General features: G+C 35.7%; 1 protein-coding gene across 1 annotated transcript; it reads right to left on the reverse strand.

Annotated features, from left to right (window-relative positions):
- Positions 1-1,590: 1,590 nt before the first annotated feature.
- Positions 1,591-22,619, reverse strand: LOC120103873 (protein ALWAYS EARLY 1-like). Its single transcript, XM_039132684.1, is given in 23 exon segments — positions 1,591-1,991; positions 3,087-3,371; positions 3,613-3,831; positions 3,962-4,102; positions 6,304-6,468; positions 6,557-6,799; positions 8,860-9,142; positions 9,214-9,392; positions 9,473-9,613; positions 9,615-9,800; positions 11,699-11,755; positions 11,916-12,202; positions 13,877-13,948; positions 13,951-13,959; positions 14,662-14,722; positions 14,724-14,825; positions 14,827-15,037; positions 15,110-15,294; positions 18,957-19,079; positions 20,893-20,955; positions 21,193-21,291; positions 22,088-22,211; positions 22,518-22,619. Coding segments are annotated over 22 exon segments (3,423 nt in total). The 5' UTR covers positions 22,193-22,211; positions 22,518-22,619; the 3' UTR covers positions 1,591-1,784.

The raw sequence follows: 22,619 nt of genomic DNA on the forward strand, positions 1-22,619 counted from the left end.
AAAGGTCCGACGGTGGAAAGATGGACGACATGGCGTTCGACAGTCCCTTTTGCTGCCAGGAGGGGAAGAATCGAGCAGTTTCTTCTTCGGTGGTGAAGATTAAGATTACAAAGAAGCAGTTGGAGGAATTGTTATGGCGAGCCGACATGGAAGGGTTGCCGATCCAGCTGCTCCTAAGCCATCTCTCGGAAGAGAGCGATGCTGGTCGTTGGAATCGGAATCGGCCATGGAGACCAACCCTTCAGAGTATAGCAGAGGTGGCGGAGTAGAAATGAATGGTGGCCCTGGGGATGTTTCCAACCATGTTTGAGTAGTAGCTGTTTCCATGTTTCTGGTTCTCTTAGTCTCTGCAGAGATGTTTGGGTCATTTGAGCTTTTTTTTTGTACAGAGTAGAATAGAAGTGAGGTGGCTTAGCCCACCAGAAGAGAGCTCAGGAGGCTATAGAAAAATCCTAATTGCAGCTGTAACCCGCACACCATTCTTTGGGCTAGTGATAGTGGTTAAACATGAAAATAATACTGTTCATTAAAGGGGAAATCTTTCAGTATTTTCAATTCTAGCTATTCACCATCCACAACCACACCCCACACCTCTCACACGCGCCAAAAAAAAAAGGGAAAAGAAAAGAACAACACAAATTCTGGAAAGAGAGCATTTCATGCCTACCATATCTAATTATGGACTGCAAAATTAATATTTAAGTTATATAAATTTACACATTTCTCTTTAAAAGAATTTTGAATGTGCATCACTTATGCACCAAATCCTCCTGAATTTGTAGTTCAGCTATTCAAAGATCGCTAATATGCTCCAGTCCCTTTGGGGCTTATGAAACGTAGTAAAATCTTTGGAATAATGAACTTGAATTGCAAAGAACAATATAAGTATTTGTAATCAATATTAACAGCACACTAATACAAGATCAGAAATTATTTTGAGCAAATCTACAAGGTACCTCAATCTTTTCCAAGTCTATTGATTCGTACTGGGTTCAGTTCAGATGAAAAATAATCAAGAAATTGATTATTATGGTGAACATCAAAAGAATTCAAATTAGCATAAAGATAATCGACTTTTAGGCCAACTTGATCAATTGTGTTACGGTAAGTTGTTGGTTTCTTTGCATAAATCATGTAGCAACCGGTATGGATGGGAAAATATCTCAACTCAGGCATCACGAACTGACCGAACAGATGAAAGAGTCAATATTTGCCGGCATAACTTTTATTTATTGAACTACAATTTTTTGACATGACTTGATAGAGTGAAAATAAGATTTCATTATATTCTACATTATATTCTTAAAGAAGAATTATTTTTTAAAATTATCTAATAATATAACGCCCAGCTGTGCAAAAATTTTATATTCTAAACCTGCAGTTTACCTCCTTTTGTCCGTCTGCGCCACCCTATTAAAAAGTTCTGTTTGCCTCTCATTAAACAAAGTGGAAAATGTCATGAGTTGAGCATAAAAAGTTGGAGAGAAGAAATAACCAACAGGGAGTGTTTAGGTACGTGCCAAATGGAATATCACTTGATCTCCTGATACAAAGAGCATATCATCATTTCATCACGGTACAAACAAGACGGAAAAAAAGAACCTTATGTCATAAGTTGAGCATAAAAAGCTGGACAGAAGAAATAACCAACAGTTGTATTTATGTACATGCCTTAATGGAATATCACTTTATCTCCTGATACAAAGAGCATATCATCATTTCATCACGATACAAACAAGACGGGAAAAATGAACCTGACAAGAGAAACAAAACACGCTTCGGATTCATTTTTGCGCAACGGGTACCTCTACAGGAGGTATGATGCTTGGAGTTGGTATCAGTGCCAACATTTGGTTCTTAATTATGCCCATACATGTCTCTATCTCCCTGTAAATTGGAAGGTTCTGTGGACAGCATGGCTGAAGACTTGTGACTGCAGAATCAAGAATCTGTGCAATCTCGGCAGGTGGGTATTGTCTCTCGGTGCAGGTCTGTTCGACAACAATGACAAACTTTAGGAGACAAAGGTATACAAAATAACCCGTATATTAACATAGCAATGGCAATAATATACCGCGAGGAGCATTGACCCACTCAAATGAGAGAAATCAAGCAATACTAGAATCCATGTATAAACTACTTGTAATATTAACACAGAGAGTAGATAATTATTGCATAGTTGCAATAGTTAGATCCTTAGGGATATGTCAATTTGTCCAGAAATGTTCAAGACTTCCAACTTCCAAATATCATATCGAGTCATTTCCAAGTGGCCGTATGTGTTAGCCCTCCAAAGTTTCCAAAATACTGATGCTTAATGCAGACTTGAATTGGAATTGGATCTTAAAATTATATGCTCTTTTTTCTTTGGCTCATCATCAAATACATGCTGGGACCCTTACGATAAAGGAAAAGGCATATCTGCTTTATGGTGTCTAAATTAAGTTGTAAATATTCATATCGGACCATAAATGGGAAAAAAGACACCAATGTCCCTCTGCATTAATGTTTTTGCACTTCTGGATCTCATTTAACATATATACACACACACACACACACATACACACAAACACCCATACTGGAATATACAAAACTTTTTTGAATGAATTCAAAAGAAAAATTGCTCTAGTACTAACAGGCTCGATAACCAAATAAAAATCGCTACGACAATATCGCTCTTACGAAATGAGAATTTTGATATTGATTATCAACGGCTTCACAAAATTTGTTATGAGAATACTTCTATATGCTGGATCAAATAAAATGGGTAATTGAAATTTTTTAGTATCAGTTAAGTTATATCTCCTTAGGGGAGATTCAAAGGCTATTTCATTTAACCTATGGTGTAAACTTTCAAGTTATGCACTAGAATGTGCCTTAGAAAGTTAGAATATAAGAATTTTAAAAAGATCAAGAGTCGCAGGCAAGCTGAGTTCCGATCAAGAGTTCTATGTCGCACAAGGGATTAGAGATGGACGAGTTTCACATACCAATCTTCAAAATTTTAAAACATACAGCCATATGACAACCACCACAGATTATACGGGTGTGTGTTGAATAATAATATAATTTCCAAGAGAGTTTACCTGTATCATGAGCAATGTAGCGACACATGATGAAATCAGATCTGATGGAAGTTGGATCTCTGAATCAGAAGAAATATGGGGTTTTGGACTAGCATGAACTGTTGCCTCAGACATGCATGATGTTGTATGATCTTGATATGCTGAAATGCCATGTCCTGGATCTAGAGGATTGCGTCTTACTCCAAATACACCAGAAACAGGTCCAGAAATGCGGTTGTTAGCAGAATCTAAAGCCTCTCCAATCTTAACAAAAGCATCTTCTCCTTCTTTCAAAGCACACATAGCCTGAGAAGTGTATCAAGACAAATGCATACTCTTAGATATTCTTTGGAACTATAAATTTGACAAACTACAGAGAACTTGTTCCCAGAAAGCAAGCATCTAAAACAGGCTAAGAACTGATAATTGGTTCTACGTTTGTTAGACTAAGAATACCACTGAATTCTGAAATTCCAAACACTGAACCAACATAAGAGACAAAAACATAAAAAACCTGATACAGAGAAATGATGATGGTCAAACCCACCTGCATAGCAGCATCAACTACCGTTCTTGCTTTCCGCCTTGAACTTTCAACAATCTCAGCTACATGAGATCCTGAATCCTGATTGAGAAAAGCTGATGGATTGCAAGAGTCTGGAGGTCCAGCAGCCCCCCCTGAATTCTCAATGGATCTAACCCATGCATGTGTTGAATTCCCATGGTACGTGTTGCGCTGCCTCAAAGAGAGCAAGGCCGAAGCAACCTAATAATGAAAACAAAAGACAATAGCTTTTGGTCCTAAAGACTTTGCAATATAGACAACAAAAATCTAAGGAAAAAGAAAAATGTGCAATTAAAACATGAGTGGCATAAGGTCCATGAATGATTCTTACCTGATCATTGGCATCTCTTAGCTGCACAAGCACCATAGCATATTGCTTTCTAAAATGCTCCAAATCTTTAATGGCATCACCATCCTTTTGCTTTCCAGAAACTTCTTCATTCATGTGCCTCAGTTCCATCAGCAAAGCTTCCTAGAAAACATTAACGCGTAGCAGTTCACCAATCTCCACTAATTTCAGTAGTCTTAACTTAAAGAATCCCTAAAATTTTCTTCATAACCACTTTCTGATTTATGAGCAATAAGAACAGAAAGAAATCCACCACAAGCAACAGGCACCAGATGTAAGTTAAAGGACAAAAATGTTTTGCAATATAAATCTAGCAAACACATCATATGCAATCAGCTGTTACAAATGTATATTGTTATGAAATTCCAAAAGAAGCATTTACAAACTAGATAGGATCTTTTGAATTTAAATGTCACTAGAATAGCTTATAATATTGTGAAAAACTACCCAACCAAACAACAAATCCTGTCCAACATATTTAGGGTTAGATACAAACATAAATGGCAAAATATCAAAGTAGAATCATCTGCATTGATTAAAAGCTTTCTCAACTGGTACCAAAAAGAGAGTTTGTGGACAGGGGTGCATGCCTAACTGAAATTTAACAGGCATCAAATGGCTAACAGTTTACATGGACAGCTGTCAGACATGCCTAAGGAATGAATGCATAATGATAAGAAACAAAGGTCATAGCCATGGTCTGCCGTACCAGTCCGTACCGGCCGGTACGGGCCGGTACGTACCGGTCCGGCCTGGGACCGGTACCGGATCAGCGTGGAATCCGGTACTGATAGTTTATTGTTGAAAAACCGGTATGGGACCGGTTCCGGTATGGCGGACCTTGGTCATAACACTTGTGAGTTGATCTCTTATTTTATCTGGACAGCACTAATAATATGTTTTAGACCCACAAATCACAACTTGACCTGTATACACAGGAACCATTGGACTTTGCTCCATTGCCCAGGTAGGAAGCATCCCTGTATCAGCAAGTTAAGCTGCTTCCATTGATATCACTAGAGCAGTCATGGACACAAGAGAAGACCCGTGGTAAGAAATGAATTTGTAAAAATGATACGTTCAAGAGATGAATTCATTATATGTTAATAATAAGTAAATATGGCACAACTGTTTATGCTGGAATGCAGTTATTTTATTCCTTCAAACATAACGTTTACAGGAAGTGTCACCTAGACACTTTAAAAATTAGCCTTTTTGATGTATCTAGTCACATGGACACCTATAAGCTTCATAACACTCCTTCACACTTTAAATCAACAAACAATGATAGTAAACTATCAACACTTGACACTAGACCAAGGTTCCAAATCTCAGGATATGACCCTGTACTATTCATGTACTAGTATTGTACCACATATGCTCCAGATCTACACATAGTTTGCTGAACCAGACCATACCCCAATGTTGATACAAGTCAATATAATGGGCAACATGGAAATTTGAAAATGAGGAATTACAATGTCGAATTTATAAAATTGAACATAAACTACAAGGTTTAAAGCGATTTTAAATATATATATATATATATATATATATATATATATATATATCCGGGAATTCTGGCATATGCCTTACTAATCCCAAAATCAGAAAGATGTATCAAACCATTAGAAGTTTAGAACTTTTAATTTAAGATGAATTGATTCATAGGCAAGATGTCTGCAAAAGATGTGAATATTTTGTTCATAGACACTTTAAAACTGGCACATTGTATTGAGCAGTTCCGATTTCTGTTTTGCAACCCTATTTTGAATTTTATAGGGTGCATGAATTATAAGCCCATAAGCCCACAATACATGTAGATGTTTTTTATGCTTATGTCCACATCAATGCTCTTTATGGTGAATTTTGGAGAGTCTCTTATTTGTTTTATTAACTTGAATTGCAACCATTAAGTAAAACCTTTCTACCACCAACTGGCAGGTTTCACAACAAGCACCTTTCTTGCCTAACTTAGCATTGGCCTAGAAAACCACACCCATTTCCAGAGGTTGACACCAGATCGAACTGGTCATTAAATGTGCCAAGTCCTTGGAGCCTTCTCAACTGACAGGTATGCTTTCTGCTCCATAACTTACCTCAAATTCAACAGGAAAAGGCTTTGACAATAACATCTCCTGCTTTATAGTATGAAAAAAGCAGATAACATAATGGTATACAGAATGTTATACACGGAATCATAACCATCAAGCCTTATGGCAAATTTCTAGGGTCAACAATAAATTTTCCCTAGGACTTTGGTAGCGAAGGATATATTGCAGTAAGAAACCCCACCACAAGGAATTGTTACCAACAAGCATTACCTTTTTATCAAGGGCACGCGACAACTCTGCAAGGACTCTTATGTCAGCTTCTCTTTCTTGTATTTGTGACAATGTACAAGGCTGACTGTACATTGCCTGTTGTGCAGCAACTGCAACTTCATTTACAGTAGCTTTAGCCTGTACAATGGCATCAATTGTGTCCCCCTGTCAGAAAGGTTCGCCCGTTAGGATACTCCTTTACAAACCATCACTGTTCAAAACAGAAAAGGATACAGAATGAAAAGCAAAAAACCTTTGCCTGCTTCATTAAAGTATGCATCGGATAACTAGAAGAAGCAATATTAGAAGACCCATTTGTAATTTCCAAACTCTCAGCTGGAGCAAACTTCATGGAGCCTCCAATCTTCCACTCCTTGGATCCATCATCTAGCTTTGTATCTGAGAAGCTGGTGCAAAACTTATTCGCAACAATATTCTGTCTTCTAAGAGCTTCAGGAATATTTTCCAATGGGTTCAGTGGCATGCAGTCGATATCCTGGAAATAGTATTGGTGATTACACAATATCCAGGAGCTTGCTATAAAATTCAGAAGTCACAAATCACATTGAATCTTTTGTCAATAAACAGCAAAAACATTCATTTGGTAACCAACCCTTAGAATCCAAAACAAAACAAAAAAAAGAAGCATCAAATTGCACTTGAATAGTAAACAACAATGATCAAAAATAAACTATGAAACCCAAGAAAATCCAATTGCTTCAATAAAAGAGCACTACCATTTTAGTATTAAGATTTTCTCCACCAAGAGTTCAAGCATCGCTGACATGGGGCATACCAGCCAGCGGCCAGCCCTAGCATGTCTTCTCATGCCTACATGTGCCATACCATACCGAAGAATAAAAATCAAGAAACATACATTTGGTTCCTAAAACAGTTAATAGACTTTACTTAAAAAACAGATAATATTTGCTTATAAACAGGTAATATTTAGGCATATATATGTATGTGTGGGTATCTAAAATACATGTACATACTATATGAATTTTGAGCCAGGGTGAGTGGGGCTATCAAGCTCATAAATCAGTGGCCCAAGCTCAACACGGTTTTAAATGGGGCCACAAATTTGAGACCCAAGCTCAGCCAAGCCAAAGAAACATTAGCCCAACCTACTTACAATACAAGCTGGGTTGAACAGCCATTGGCTGGCCAAGCCCAATTTGCATCTCTAGGTCTACCATACCATAAGTCCATAACCCAACCATCAATGCTAAGGGAGTTACTTTATCTTAGAGATACGATCCCCTTGAACTTAAGGGACATCCCCACCAAGAATTTGACATAAAAGTGACCGATGATGAACAAACAATAGATCTGGTGATGAAAAAGAAGCTAAAAAGATAGAATGGAATGAATAAGCTACAAAAAGTTGTATATGAAGATTAATGGAAGACTTACCCTGTGTTTCGTTGGGTTCATGAGAGGGAGGATATATAGGGTTGGAAGGATGGATGGCCCCCATCCACCATTTGATTCAAAAAAAAAGTTAGGATGGATGAAAATGAGGGATTGCCCATCCATCCTGACCCACCAATTTGCATCGAAGGATGGATGGAAAATGTGAAGGTGAGATTCTACATTGCCAAAATTGCCCCTCATTAATTTTTGACAAAACTCTAACACTTTCACTTTTTCATTCATTTTATTTATATTTTTTTGTTTTACCTATACTATTAACCCTATACTATTAAATTTTATTACTAATTATTTTAGTTTTAGTGCATAATTTCCATAATTATAAGCAAAAGATTAGAATTGTCTTCTATTTTTCTATTTATATTCACTTATTTTGGTTAAATATTTATATAAAATTGATTAACTATTTTAATTAAATTATAAATTAATTAGCCATTTATATAATTAATATATAAATAAATTAATTCATATATAACTAATTTATAAAATCATTTATTTAACGAGAATAAATTTAAATTAAATATTTATATAATTTTTTATATAATTATAAATTATAAAAACTATAAGTTTATATATTGTCCTCCTTTAGTATAAATAAGTGTTATAAATTGATAATAATAATACTTTTATTAAAGGGTAGTTAGTAAAAATGTCATATACATATCATCCATCCTGTCTTTCATTCCTTCTACACCAAATAAAGGAAGGAATCATTCCTATGCATCCTTCCATATTTCACTAAATAGACGGCTCCCTCCTCCATCCATCCATCCTCCAATCCGTCCTTCATACCAAACAGAGGATTAAGGTGCCAATCAAGGATGTATCTAAATGCATGGACAGATGTATGTATGTATTGCGCATGCTTGCGTGCATGTATGTATGTGTGTGCACACTGTGTATGCCTCTATGTATCTGTGCATGTAAATCAGTAAATGCTTATATAAAATATTCGTCTCCTCACAGCTACAAGTTCGTCCTCAAATTGTAAAACAATAAATTTGAATTAGGGAATTTAATGATGTAATTTCAAAAATATAAATAACAAGGTCAAAGATTCCAAAAACATAAGAAAGAACAAAACTAATTAGCTAAGCAGCAGCTGTTTTATAACGCAATTACCATCACAAGCTCGACCCCTAATTCAGGCCGATCAAATTGAACTCTGCACCGGTTCCGGTCAACAGTCAGAATACTTCCATCATGAATTTCTCTTGTTTTGGGATGACAAGCGATAACACGTTGCCCAACTGATAAAGGCTGAGCCAGATCTGTTGGGAGTCCTTCTCTAACACCAGCTCGAAGTTCAGCATAATGCTTCCTTACTGATTCCCGATATTGCTCAAGCTTCTCTCTTTCTTCCTGCAAAAACTGTTTTGACAACCTACGTGGCTTTCCAAGAGAACTGCGATAATGAACAAACAAGCATTTAGGTAAACAGTCTCAATAAAACATAAATACGAAATATGAAAATACCTTCGTATGACACCCCACTCGATACGAGTTAGCCTTGGCACATGGCCCAATCTCACATGATTTAGGTACTCTACAAACTCACTTTTGGCAAACCAAGGATAATCTATCGCACTGTAAAACCATTCAAACATACACCATCTACGCAACATTCGAGAAGACAAGCTGTGAGAAAGTTTTTGCTGCAAGAAGTAACATCAGACTTTGTTAAAAACTTCTAGCTGAGTAACACTTGGACCATAGAAGATAAAATATATCAAACCTTGAGATCAACCACCCTGTTGATAGGATGTGAGTACTTATCAGGACGATTGCCTACAGTATTCTCATTGGACTTAAACTCCTTCGATCTCCATGCTTTCTGTAGACCTACCTTGCGGCGGCTTCTACTTTTGGTTAGCAAGGCTAACAGGACAAGTACTAGAAGCCTGTACAATTGTTTCGTTTGAATCTGTGACTGGTCTAAGTAGATCAGTACTTGAAGAAGAGTTCTCCTGTGGTTTAACCAATTTTGCTTGCTTTGGTGATGAACTAACTTGACTAACACGTCTAGTTTTACTAATCAATCTCTTCCCTTCTTCTGGTGAGACCTGGAAAACAAGTGCATCAGAAGAAATATTAATAGAAATCCATAACTAGAACTTCGTGCCATCTTATTTTCAGAAGGAATTCATCTATCAATTACTCCATCAGAGAAAGAAAAAACACAGTCAGCATAAATTATTCTCAAATTGCAAATAGTAAATAAAGTGAAATATAAATATAAGGCAAACAAAGAAAACTAGAAAACTAACAGAAAAGATGAAAATAGATTGGCATGAAGAATTTGAATCAAAATTTTAGAAAATGAAGTTCTTCTTTTTTATATTCTGGTTTTTGTGTGTGCGTGCCTTTTTTTTCTTTTTTGCTGGGGGGGGGGGGGGGGATGCATCAACTTAAATGTATTATTTTAATCAGTCAAACCAGATATATATCAATTTTGAGCTTATTTTTGTGGTTAATGCTTAAACGTAGTTATGAAATGTTAGCTTGAGCAACAATTGCTTAAAATTATTTTAATGCACATTTTTAACAACAATAGATAAATATATCAAGGAAGACTGGTGTAATCCTAGATAAAAGCAAAACTAAAAATAATGTTCACCAATAATAATTAATATAAGTTTATTAAAAAATATAAATATAGAATAAACCTTGACAAATGTGAATCCTTTTACAGATTTGTGAATCTTTTTGCAATGGGGTGTGTCAAGTATTAGAATCATATGGCACAATACCTCTTACCGTGCCAATGTTTAGCTGGCACCTACATAATATGTAATACTTAATTACGCCTCCATGGCAATCGCTTAACCATGAATATGTGATACTTAATTACGCCTCCATTGACCTGAGTTTTGAGAAGTTCTAGTATACATGTATGGTTACTTTAGCAAAATTAGCACAAAGAGTTGTGCATCTCTTCATGTCTACCACTTTCTGACATTTAATTACTTAATACTGTTGTTTATTCTTTTTTTAATCATCGATTCTTTTTCCAATTTTTAACCTTCTTAGTCAAAACTAGCAAAAATAATTTAATGTCCTCTTTTGAATGTATTAGGCAGAAAGTATTAAGGGGAAAATGTTCCTCCTACTCCCCATCTTTACCACATGTGAATTTGGACCTTGTGATGGTTAAGAAGTCCATAAAAAAATTTCAACCACTAGCAAGACCATCGACCAAGACATCTGAGCCTTTTCATGAAAGAAGGGTACAAAGGCTATCCAAGAAGCTTTAAAAATGCCACGTCATGATTGAAGCCTGAGGGTGAACCATGGCCCAATGGCACCGTTCCTCCATGGTCGCAAGTTCGAAACACAGAAGCAGCCTCTCCACATGCAAAGGTAAGGCTGTGTAAATTTGAGCATCCCTAGACAAAACAATGGCAAGAGCCTTGTGCACTGAGCCGCCCTTTATGATTGAAGCCTCTTTTATAAAGGTTCTTTTTGCATTAGGATTTCAAATTGCTAAGTCTTATTATTCACAAAAAGACTGCACATGAACAAGCCTTGCTAGAAGGCCATAAGTAGAAGTCATCAATAATGGCAACGAGAACAGCATAGGGCTAATCAAATCTAACAATTATGAAACACACACAAACAAGACCAAGAGCTCATGCATACCAGGCAGAATCAAAGTTATCTCCTCACATTGGTGCTAACTAACAAAATAAGGTACAACCCGTTTTCATTGTACAAGAAAAGGGGGATATAATAGAGTTTATTTCATGCATTATATAATATATAGACTTACTAAAAGAAGCTAAATATCAATGTATCGATTTGCATATAGTACATTTGACAAGAAATAGCCAGCTGAAATTCAACTATAATAGAAAGAAAAAAAGGTCAATCAGAGTCTTTAAAAACTATTCCAGAAACATTTTTTAGCCATCATAATAAGAAATCAAGTTATGAGGAAAAAAAGGAAGAAAGATTAAGGCACCTCTATCTTCTGTGGTTCACATTTCTGAGAATCACCATTAAATTCACCTTTTGAAGCCTGCAAATGGTAAAAATAAATAGGTAGAAGTCATAAAAACAAAGGCAGCTCATATCCTGCCTGAAAAAGGACATCTCATACACTGAACAAATGACGGTAAGGTGCAAAAAATGAGATGGCAATATCATGTTTATCAAAACAGTTGCATTAGAATCTTTACTTTTCCAGTCGAAGACTTCCGTTTTTTTTTCTGCATCTTACTGGTGCATGCACAAGTTTGCTGCTTCACTTCAGAAATGGCATTTACATCATGACGTAAACACTTTGCAGGCTTAGCACTTTTCCTGGTAACAGCATCAGTACCAACACTTGTCGAATACCCTGTCTCCTTTTTCACTGAAACTTTGGCCTGATCTCTCTCATGTGTTGTTGACATTGATTCAGGTATATTAGGCTCCTCAGCAGTGTTGATGTTTCTTTTCTCTTCTTTAACTTGGAAAGATGATTCTAGAATTCATACGAGAAAGACATACATATTAGAAAAACGGAAGATCAGTTTTTAAATGAATAACATGTAGATAAGGTCAGAAAGGTGAAATTAAAAAACAAAAAACACAGTGCTAGTAAATTCATTTGGCTAATATCGACAAATTTCATAAATTAGACATTAATCCTTTAAACAGTTCATGATAACCTCTGAAGGAAAAAAAAAGTACAGTACTCAGACATGTCGAAGCAAGATCATTTAGTCAAACTAACTAAAAGGACTTGTCTCCAGAAATGATTAAAGGATCATGTCTTGGTTTTTGTTCTTTTATATATGCAATGATATTGAGCAGCTAAACTCCAATCTGTATATGATGAATGAACTCTCTCACTCGCATGCGCATGCGCTCATTCGTTGCATTAGTATGTGGGTGCATCTGCAAGCACCAGCACGGAAGATAAAGGTTTTATCAGGAGTCCTACAGAGAGTGAGGAATGAGCAATTATCTTTTGTATCCACTAGTACTAATAAAAGTCAAGAAATGTTTGATTATATTAATATTAACTACATTTACTTTAGACACAAAATGATCATTATAGACCCCATAGAATCATCATCAAGAAAGTTTTAGAAAGAGAGAAAATTTTTTCCATGCTATACCACAAATAACCTCCTCAACCAGCCACCATGGAAATATCAGGCTAATAGAGAATCTTAGACATCATCAAAAAATAAAACTCTATTTACTGAGAATTTATACCTTATTAATCCACTTCAAGTTATAGAACTTCTTCGGTAATGTGCATGAAAGTTTAAGCAGGACTGACAAATCATGCCCAGTATGTAGAATTTCAAATGATTAATTAATACAATAAAATGCTTAAGAAAATTTAGTGCCCTTAAACTTCTAATAAACTAGAACTTAACATGCCTTTGCAACAAACTCAAAAATTATTAGTTGAGATAAAATGGCAACGTTCTTCCTAGAGGTTCTGCAAAATAAGGCCTTTGGCCCTTTAGCCTTAGACAAGATAGGTTTTGCAAATGGCTGAAATTGCCAAACCTCCAAAATCAAGGTCAAATTTTGACATGTTTAGACTGAAAATCTGAAATTTAAAACCATGGATGTAATAAGATTATTGTGCATGTTGATAATGATAAACAATCTACGTTCACCTTATCTGGCATAACTTCCTGTTTTTCTGTATACATATATTTACAGATAAATGACAGTAAAATGTTCTTAGCAGCTCAGATCTAAGTTGATACAAACTTCAAAAAACCAAAAGACATTGAATCCAATTTCCAATCCACAAATAGTGAGGTTTTACAAGTTTAATTCACTTGAAACAAGTTTCCTGAACATGTTAGTAATGTAAACAATTATGAACAATGACCCACTTTACAAATGTAAATACATCCCAACAACAATTTCATACTAACTTTTGGTAATAGTAGTTCTCAAAAAAGATCTAGAATGAAAGGTCATGAGAATGTGCATTCTTAATCTCTGAAAAGGAAACAAAAGGAACCAAAGGAAGTACTCAATAATTCAATACGAAAAAGAAAGCATTGCAAACTACAAAAGGATGAACACTAATTCTGACAACAATGACTTGTTATGTATCATACTAGAGTAGTAGTAAAATTAAAAATACAAAAAAAATCTGAGGACATATGAACAGGAAACTAACCAGATTCAACGGTAGAGGTAGGCAGCAAGATATTTACAGACAAATCTGCAAGTGTCTGTAAGGCATCAAGGCGGAGCTTTCATCTACATGAACAAAACAGTGAACAAGAATAATATTTCGTAGGCATTTGATGTAACAGACAACAAGACAAGATGGCATGTGCCAAAAAGAAGTGAAACACATAATTGTATGGCATCATGCACCAATCAATTTAACATATTCTCAATGTCAAGCTTGAAAGGAAACAAAATTAGCATTATGCACAATTCCATAGAATATATCTATATATCAAGCTGGAAAGGAAACAAAAGGTAAAAATCACATACAAAGAACTAAACGAGAAAAATTGAGAATCATGAAAATATTTCAATGACCAACATACTGAATAAGTAACCAAAAATTATTCAAATAATTCATTTTAGAAGATTAGAATATTCAATATAAAAGATTTGTCTATCACCAGAACTATGAAAGTTCTTTTTCCTTTTTTGTGTGGTGTGGGGTGGGGGGTGGCGCAATCTTGCTCATTTGTCTAGAAAGGGATCAAAGATGTGCTCAATGTCATATGACACTTGACCATATAGTACATGGAATAAGCAACACAGTTAAATAAAAGAGATGGTAGTAAGAATTCAATTCCAATTTGTACATTGTTAAGCTAGAAATAAAGAACAAACAATAAAATGTCGTCACAGCCACAAATAAAAATATTCAAAAGAAGAAATGATAACTACCTTTTAATCATATTGAGAATCCTAAGAAAAAGCACAAAATTTGACACGTACCTCCAAAAAATAGCTGGCGGCTTCTTTTCCTTGAACTCTTGGATCCTCTTACAGTTTTACCCTCCATAGTCTCTCCCGTCAATTTCATCTTTAACTTTTCTAATATTGATGCCTTCTTCAGTACCACTGCATGCTTCCCTGTCATCATCAAGTTGATCATTTTCCATGTCTTGCTGCTGCTTTTTTTCTCTTTTCCTGAAGTTTCTTCACCTTCCTTCTAGTTTTCAACTGCTGCAGCCCCGTCCATTTTCTATCAGACGAGTGACATCTCTACAAAATCTCCATCTCAGCTTCTCTACTTCCTAAACTGCCTTCATGACAATCGCCCTCAATTTGAACACCAACTAACTTTGGAGCTGTCCATCTCCGACTCGTTCTACATTTTGTATTAGGAAGAGAATTTTTTTATTATTTATAGCATTATGGCAGAAGAAATAAACTCCAGAACTTAAGATGCTCACCCTTTTTTTCACCACTCTTAGCAGGAGAAGATCTCCTGTGATCAGCTCTTCTTCCAGGGGTTCTAGAAAGCTGCGGTGAGCCTCCTCTCTGAGAAGCCTCTGCTAAAGCCAATGCAGCCACATGAGCACCTTCATCATCAGCAGTGTTTGAAACAGATTTCAATGCTTGTTTATTTGGGAGAAGTATTTATCCCTGTCGTCTCTGCTGTACATATTTGAAACAGGGTGCGGGGAGTCCTTTTTCCCAACCGCACGAGGTCGGCTACCTGGAAATAGATCTGGCAATGTTTCAAGAACTCAATTTTATTCAGCTGAAAAAATAGAACATTAATTTTGTGTCTGTATTTACGTATACAAACATCAGAAGCATGAGAACATCCACAACAGAGGTTGACTAAGTGAGACTCATGACATTCACATAAACTGAAATGAATTAGATTCTAACATTGATAAATAAAAAAGCTTCCAGACCAGATGAAGTATAGTGGCAACTAACAAGAATTATAGGCAAAGGGAATAAAGCGCAATGGTTAAAATTATGATAATGACAAGAACAATGTGAAATGAAACATAAGAATATCATAATGTACATAATTTCACCACTTACTATCAATCAAAGTCGGAAGCCTTGATATAAAGCTATACAAGAGGGTACTTGAACAACAGCCCGAACAATAAGCCATGTCAAGAATTTCGGAAAAACCAATCTGGCTATATGCCACAGAAGCTCTGCAACTGAAGAGTTTCCTTCGAGGCAAGTCATAGAAAATTTTAAAGCAAAGACTAAAATTAAAAGATATTAATTTCAACAAAAATTACATAAATAAATATAAACAGCACTTGGCAGTTGGGAATGATGATAGGCGCACTGCCAACTTAACAGATACTGCAGCTCTAGATATTACAACTGGGAGTGTATAAAATATAAAATGGAGTATTTGACACCAGTATTTCTGCATGTTTGTGCACATGTCATAGGTTAAAAGTGCCAGCCAGCATATACCATGCTGGGTAAAGTATCAGCACCCGGCAGGGATCTGCGCTGCACCTGTTAAATCCATATTTTAACACTTTTTAAGTACTTTTAGTTTTTGCTTTAGCCAAGTAAGACAAGTGCAGGCTATAACTGGTTTAGAGTGCCAACCACATGTACCTTGCTGGATTAGTACCAGCACCCAGCAAAGTCTGCACTGCACCTATTAAAGCATATTTAATATGTTTTTATTTTTAAGTTTTCTAATATGCTTCAGCCAAGTAAGACAAGTTCAGGCATGAATAGCCATGCCATGCCAACTTCCGATTGGCAACAGGTACTCACACTGATATCTAAAACCCTGGTGCATGTGCATGTGTGCTTGATTGAAGCATCTATAAATGCATATAACTGGCCAAAGCAAAATGTCTAAGAAATTCATGATGCCAAGCTGACAGCCGACTAGCAAGGGTACTCACACCAATATCTTAATCCTTGGTGCATGTGAATATGTAATTGAAGCATCTATAAATGCAACTGCTTAGATGACTGGTCATCGCATATGTCTAGAAGAAAATCATGGGCATGGAAGAATCAATGTATTGTACTCAGATCCTTCAGAATTATATAAATGCAACCAGAAATGTTTCCTTTGTTTAGTTCTACTTTCATCCGCTGCTACCTCAAATTGGATAGTGATAAAAGAATTTAAAAAAGTTCTTGGAAAGTCTAAATGTTGATTTCTTGAAACTAAAAATAAGTAGGCACTTGGAGATGACAAGATCAATCTTCTGCATCTATATCTCCTGATCTTCTAAAATTTCATAAATGCTTTGCAGCGAACTTTTCGGCCATATTAAGTCTCAGGTGGATTGTCAAATGAAGCAGCAATCGCCCTTCCAATAAAGGTATCAGGAAAATTTCTACAGAGCCATTTAGGCTGAAACCTTGAAAGTTACCTCCAGAGCGCTTCCTTCTTAATAATGACAAGGCGCATCCTGATGTTGGACCCTGACTGATACCTTGAGTTAGATCAGGATAGGGACCATCGGAAACCTTTTTGACATGAGTTCGAAAAATTTTTACCCCGACCACGCTTGTTGCCAGTCTTGCGAGATGTTCTAGACATTCATTGCTTTCACGACCCACTGTCGCCTCCCTTCCTGTCAGTTGATAGTTTCCTTGCTTCAGGATAACAGCCCAAGTTGTCCCAACACAACAAACCCAACCAAAACAGTTAACAAGAATCAAAATTAAATGGTTGAATTGACCGTGGGAAACAATATTCAAGTAAGCACAGCCATGAGATATTTAGAGCATATTGCAGCACTGAAAGAACCAATTCAGTTGTAGCATAGAATATATCTTATAAGTCGAGCAATACCATAGCTGTCCAGTTAAACAGCCACAAACATTAGATATTTGGAAAATTATAAAAAGAAACAACTATACAATAAGCAATAATATCATACAAAACTTCATTCAGTGCATCCAGATAACAAGGTCATACTGATTGTATTACCATATATCACCTTAGAGCATCCAGCCTATAGATTTCTTTTCCTTTTTTACAACAATAGAAACTAATACACTGTTAACTTTGCAAAACTTATATCCCTAAATAACTAAAGATTTATCAGTGGGAGGTGAAATAATTTGTCAAAACCATGGCAAACATCTTTGCAATCCAACTCAATATGTTTAATTGTGAATGATAAGGAGGTCCTTGAAAACTCAAATTGCTCTCCAGGTTATGGGACCAGTGCATGTTAAAAAGAATTTACAACTGAAGAATAATGGACATAGGGTGGCCATTTTAATGGAAACACCTTATCTATTGTTAGAAGTCCATTTCAAGTTGTGTATCAACAATAATATGACTTTTAAAGTCTAAGTACCATAACTGTGTTCTTCTTCTATGAGGTACAGTTCCAACAATTTGTTCTTGTGTAGTAATGAGAAGTTTTAAGCAGAAGATTTCCACCTATTACATAGTTTTAAGCATGAAATTTGGCAAATGAGGATCCATGAAACCAAACCCAACTAGTTCGAACAAGGCTTGATGTTTATGGTTATGGTACGTAATTTAATCTATCATCCATAATTTAAACTCAACTTTTTAGATTACTGGCATAGAGCAAACCCAGGAATTTTTGACAGTGTTCAGCAGTGGGTATGGACTTTACATTATCAATGGGCAGCAATGCTTATCAGTACAGGCGCTTTGACAAATATAGACATTTTCATTGTTAACACGTTTTGTAATTATATAGACAAAACCAATTTTTAAATTTAAAATCCATATTATTTTGTCTATTGAAAATGTCAATTATTTTTAGTAATCTTGCCTTCATCAGTCTAGTTTATATTTCACCAAGTCCAATGACTTCATGAAGTTTAAAAGCAAAAGCAATTTTTTTACTACGAAAGGAGATTTGCCAGTTGCACTTAAATAAAAACCTCCGAGTCTGGTGGAGATGTACGACACTTTTGTAGGCATAATTGTTATGGAATTATAAATCCATATAAACAAAGAGACTACACTTTTGTGTTGGAAACTTGGACCAGGCACATCCTTTATGGCACCAAGTACATGAAATATTTACTCAGGTGCTTTACCCAAGGTTTCAAAGATAGTGACCTTTACACTATCAACTTCACTATGTATAAAGTCGCTCGCTCCGCACGCATGCATAAGGTTCCAGATATAGTGCTCTCTCCATGATCCAACTGATGCATGCACACACGCACACACCCACACATATATACACAAATACATGTACATATGAGTGCATATGTGTGTATACATGCATGTCCGTATGTACCAAAAAAAAAAAGCAATTGAGCACCAAATAAGCCTATATAGTAACAGTAACATCAATATGAAACTCAATATCCAATCTCACCAGAATATTGTAGTGATCAGTCATCATTGCGATTAATCCAGCTGCAGTAGCTGTTCCTTCTGGAAGGGATAAGTATGCCTGAGATTGCATAGTGACCAGTTATAGTCATGAAGAAAACACACGACTTATAAGGTCAGCTTTTTCTCAAGACATCATTATAAAAATTAAGAGAGTAAAACAACAACAGTGTACTCTAAAATGGTTATAGTAAAATTATTGGGAAAAAAACATAAATCAGTAGTATGCAAGGTATGCTGATACAATATACATGTGATCGAATCCTGTACCTCTATTAGCCAAAGAAAAGAGTGCTCAACCATTCCATAGGTCAAGTCATGACACATAGCCCAAAGGCAATCAGATAAGGTTGTCAACTGGAATACTGGAAAAAAAAATTCTAAGCTGTTCTTCTATCTTATCTGCCACACTCTGATTTACCCTGAAGTACCCACATTGACACAGCATGATGTGGGTGTAAATATTACACTAGGAACGAGGCCACGAGAAAAACTCTTAGGCATTAGAAGGATCCAACACAGACACACACTCCAACCAGCATATCCATGGCAACATGGTTCATCATAACTTCAACCTTATCGGAAATAAATCAACTAAAAAATTTGATCTCGTTTCTGGAAATTTCAAGGTTCAAGGTTGTTCAGAATACAACTTTGGGTGGAAGAATCAATAATCATGTGGTTAGCCTCATTTGCTCATCATTAACTTTGAATCTAGTGCATCGAAAGCTGACTACTAGCCATTATTGCAGTGTTCTGAAGTTCATAGCTGAGATATATGAAGAATTTTCATTGTTTGCAGGACTACATAATCATAAAACTTGTGACCTGTGCAACAGTTCAATCTGAATTTCAAGAATCCCAGAAGCATCTTGAAGATAGTGTTAGTAGGGTTTAAGTCATCAAGCTGTTTGTGCAGATTGTCATGTTAAAGGTAACGCTTGATCCAACAAAAAAAAAAAAAAAACTTCACTAGGAAAAGGAAAAATGAGCTATCGAAATACAAGTTACAATAATATGGCTTGTACTGGTATTTGAGAGCATATAATGGTATATGTAGGGAAAACATTAAAGGTGAATGGTGACCAAACAAGAATGATACAACTAGCGAGAGAGTAACATAAAACTAGAGGGCAATAGATAAGATACTCCATGCAAACTACATGATAGTGTTAGTAAATACCAAAAATAGATACATCAAGAAGCCAAAGCCATTAACTTTATAGAACCAAAAGCTCACATACATACATTTAAGGAAAACTTAATTAAAAAAAAAGAAAGAAACAGTATAAAAGTGTTGAACCATATATTATTGCAGCAGTTAAGATAACTCCACTGATCATAACATGCAACTTCTATCAAAAGGTATCTACTATTTTTCGTTACGGATTAGTGTATGGATCATAATTTCTTCCTGGTCAGGATTATATTAGTTTGGAGAGAGGAAGTTACAGTAGTTTCGCAAAAATTTTAGGAAAACAGAATAATTGACAGATTGTTATACGTGATAAATGTACTTGTATATATGTATGTGTCTATATGGAGAAGAATGTGAACATCATGTAAATATAAAGGTTAATCTAAACTAAGTTTATTAAAAGATCTATGAACAACATGCACAATCAAGCAAACAGATGTATGTGCAGGCAAATTGCACCCTTCAAAATGTAGGTGCATGTCTGTGTTTTTTTTACCTCTCCTCTTCAAATTTCTGATATGCATGTCTGTTTTCTGATAAGCCAGTAAATAAAATTTCATACTTCAAAGTTTTTTTTAGTTAACATTTATTTCAGAAGCAGAACCTAATTATAGGATCAGGAAAAGGTTGCACAAATTCAAGGAATAAAATATCACATCAAGAAAATACACTTTACCCTATTCATATTGTAAAGAGCTTCCACCATGTCTGACGATCTATTACGTACTGCACCAGCCACCTGGTAACCCAAAAGAGTCAATACGTTTAGAAGATTATTAATACATGCAGAGATTTTAATACTTCATAACTTGAGAAAAGGAAAAGGAACCCCCAGTATCCCACATAACATCCATTTCAACAAATCAAATAGCAACAATTCATTTGTTCAATAACTACAGAACTGGGGTAAAACAACATATATCACAAAGAAACCTTCTCAAAAACAAAGCAAGTTCAGAAAACAATATAGGCAAACCTTTCTCCAGTCCTTCCCATATTTTCGATAGGCTTCATAGAAACGCTCAAGCTCTTCTTTGCTCCATTGAGTGCCTAACATGTCGGACAATTTCCTCTTCTGCATAGACATATTACCAGAAGTTTGAAAAAAATAATAACAAGTAATGTGCTAGTTCAGATTACAGAATAAATCTGTACTACTAGTTCAGTTATACAGACAAAAATCAAAAACATTGCATATGCACACTTCATTGCATTAAATCAAAATAACTTAGCTGCAATGGCATTAATGCCCACATATATCTAAAAATCTAAGAGCAAGAGTCTGATAGGCATCCATTTGATAGTCTATTTATACAATGAGTAAATATAATACAAAGATAAAGATTAACTATAAAAATTTATAGAGTATAACACAAGGTCCGCTGTCTCAGTACCAGACCCTGTACCAATGCTACACTAGCACAGTGTCGTACGATACAAAATGGATTTTTTTTTTTGAGCATACCGAGTGTCAGTACACCACCTATATTGGGTACCGGTATCGGTACGGAATACCTCTGTCTTAATCGGTAAAGACAAACCCAAATACTCATATTATGTCTGTTTCAGCAGAACCAAACATTTTCAGTGCATCCCCAATCTTCTTGGAAGATTTCAAAAGCAACCCAAACACTTATTTTATGTACTAATTAGCAGCAGCAGCATTCAGTGCATCCCAAATCTCCTTTGATGATTTCAAAAGCATACAACTGGAATTATCATAGGTGACATCCTGCTCTATAACCATGTCATAATCCATCCATCCATGAGAGAGATGAAAAATTGAGCTAACACCAGCGTCTCACCTGACCAACAAAATAGAATTTGCGAGAGAAGAAGCTATGAAGTTTGCCAAGGCCACATATACTTACGCGTGTCTTACTTTTGTTCGCAATTGTCGCATCTTTATCCAGCCACTCATCATTCACTTTCGCAAAGCGCTTGTTCACATTTCTCGATTTCCTTGTTGAAGCCATTGAAACATCTATGTCCCTCCTGAACAAGATGAATGGGCAGAGTTTACCATTGAATAAATCTCAATCTATCACAAAGGCCCAAGAGAAATGAAGGGAACCATAAGAAAAAAGGATAATTCATGTGGTGATGATTAAAAGTCCAGTATAGCCTCAGAAAGATATGCAATTCAAGTAAATATAAAGACAAGCTAGTGAATTAATAATTGCATTCTAATAGTTAACACTATAGGTTGCCTCAAATTAATGACAATCATAAGAACAACCTTCAGAGAAGACTGATCAGGCAATCATTGATAATTGAATAATAACAAAACTTGATCATTACCGAATGGACCAAGCTTTAAAAACTCGGTTTCTGTTTCAGAGGCCAAGCCTGTGGAGTTATTGTGTTGGCAGTTTTGGTCATTTCTGCAGTTGCTCTCAAAGT

This window comes from Phoenix dactylifera, chromosome 12 (genome assembly GCF_009389715.1).
Source record: "Phoenix dactylifera cultivar Barhee BC4 chromosome 12, palm_55x_up_171113_PBpolish2nd_filt_p, whole genome shotgun sequence".
Taxonomy (NCBI): domain Eukaryota; kingdom Viridiplantae; phylum Streptophyta; class Magnoliopsida; order Arecales; family Arecaceae; genus Phoenix; species Phoenix dactylifera.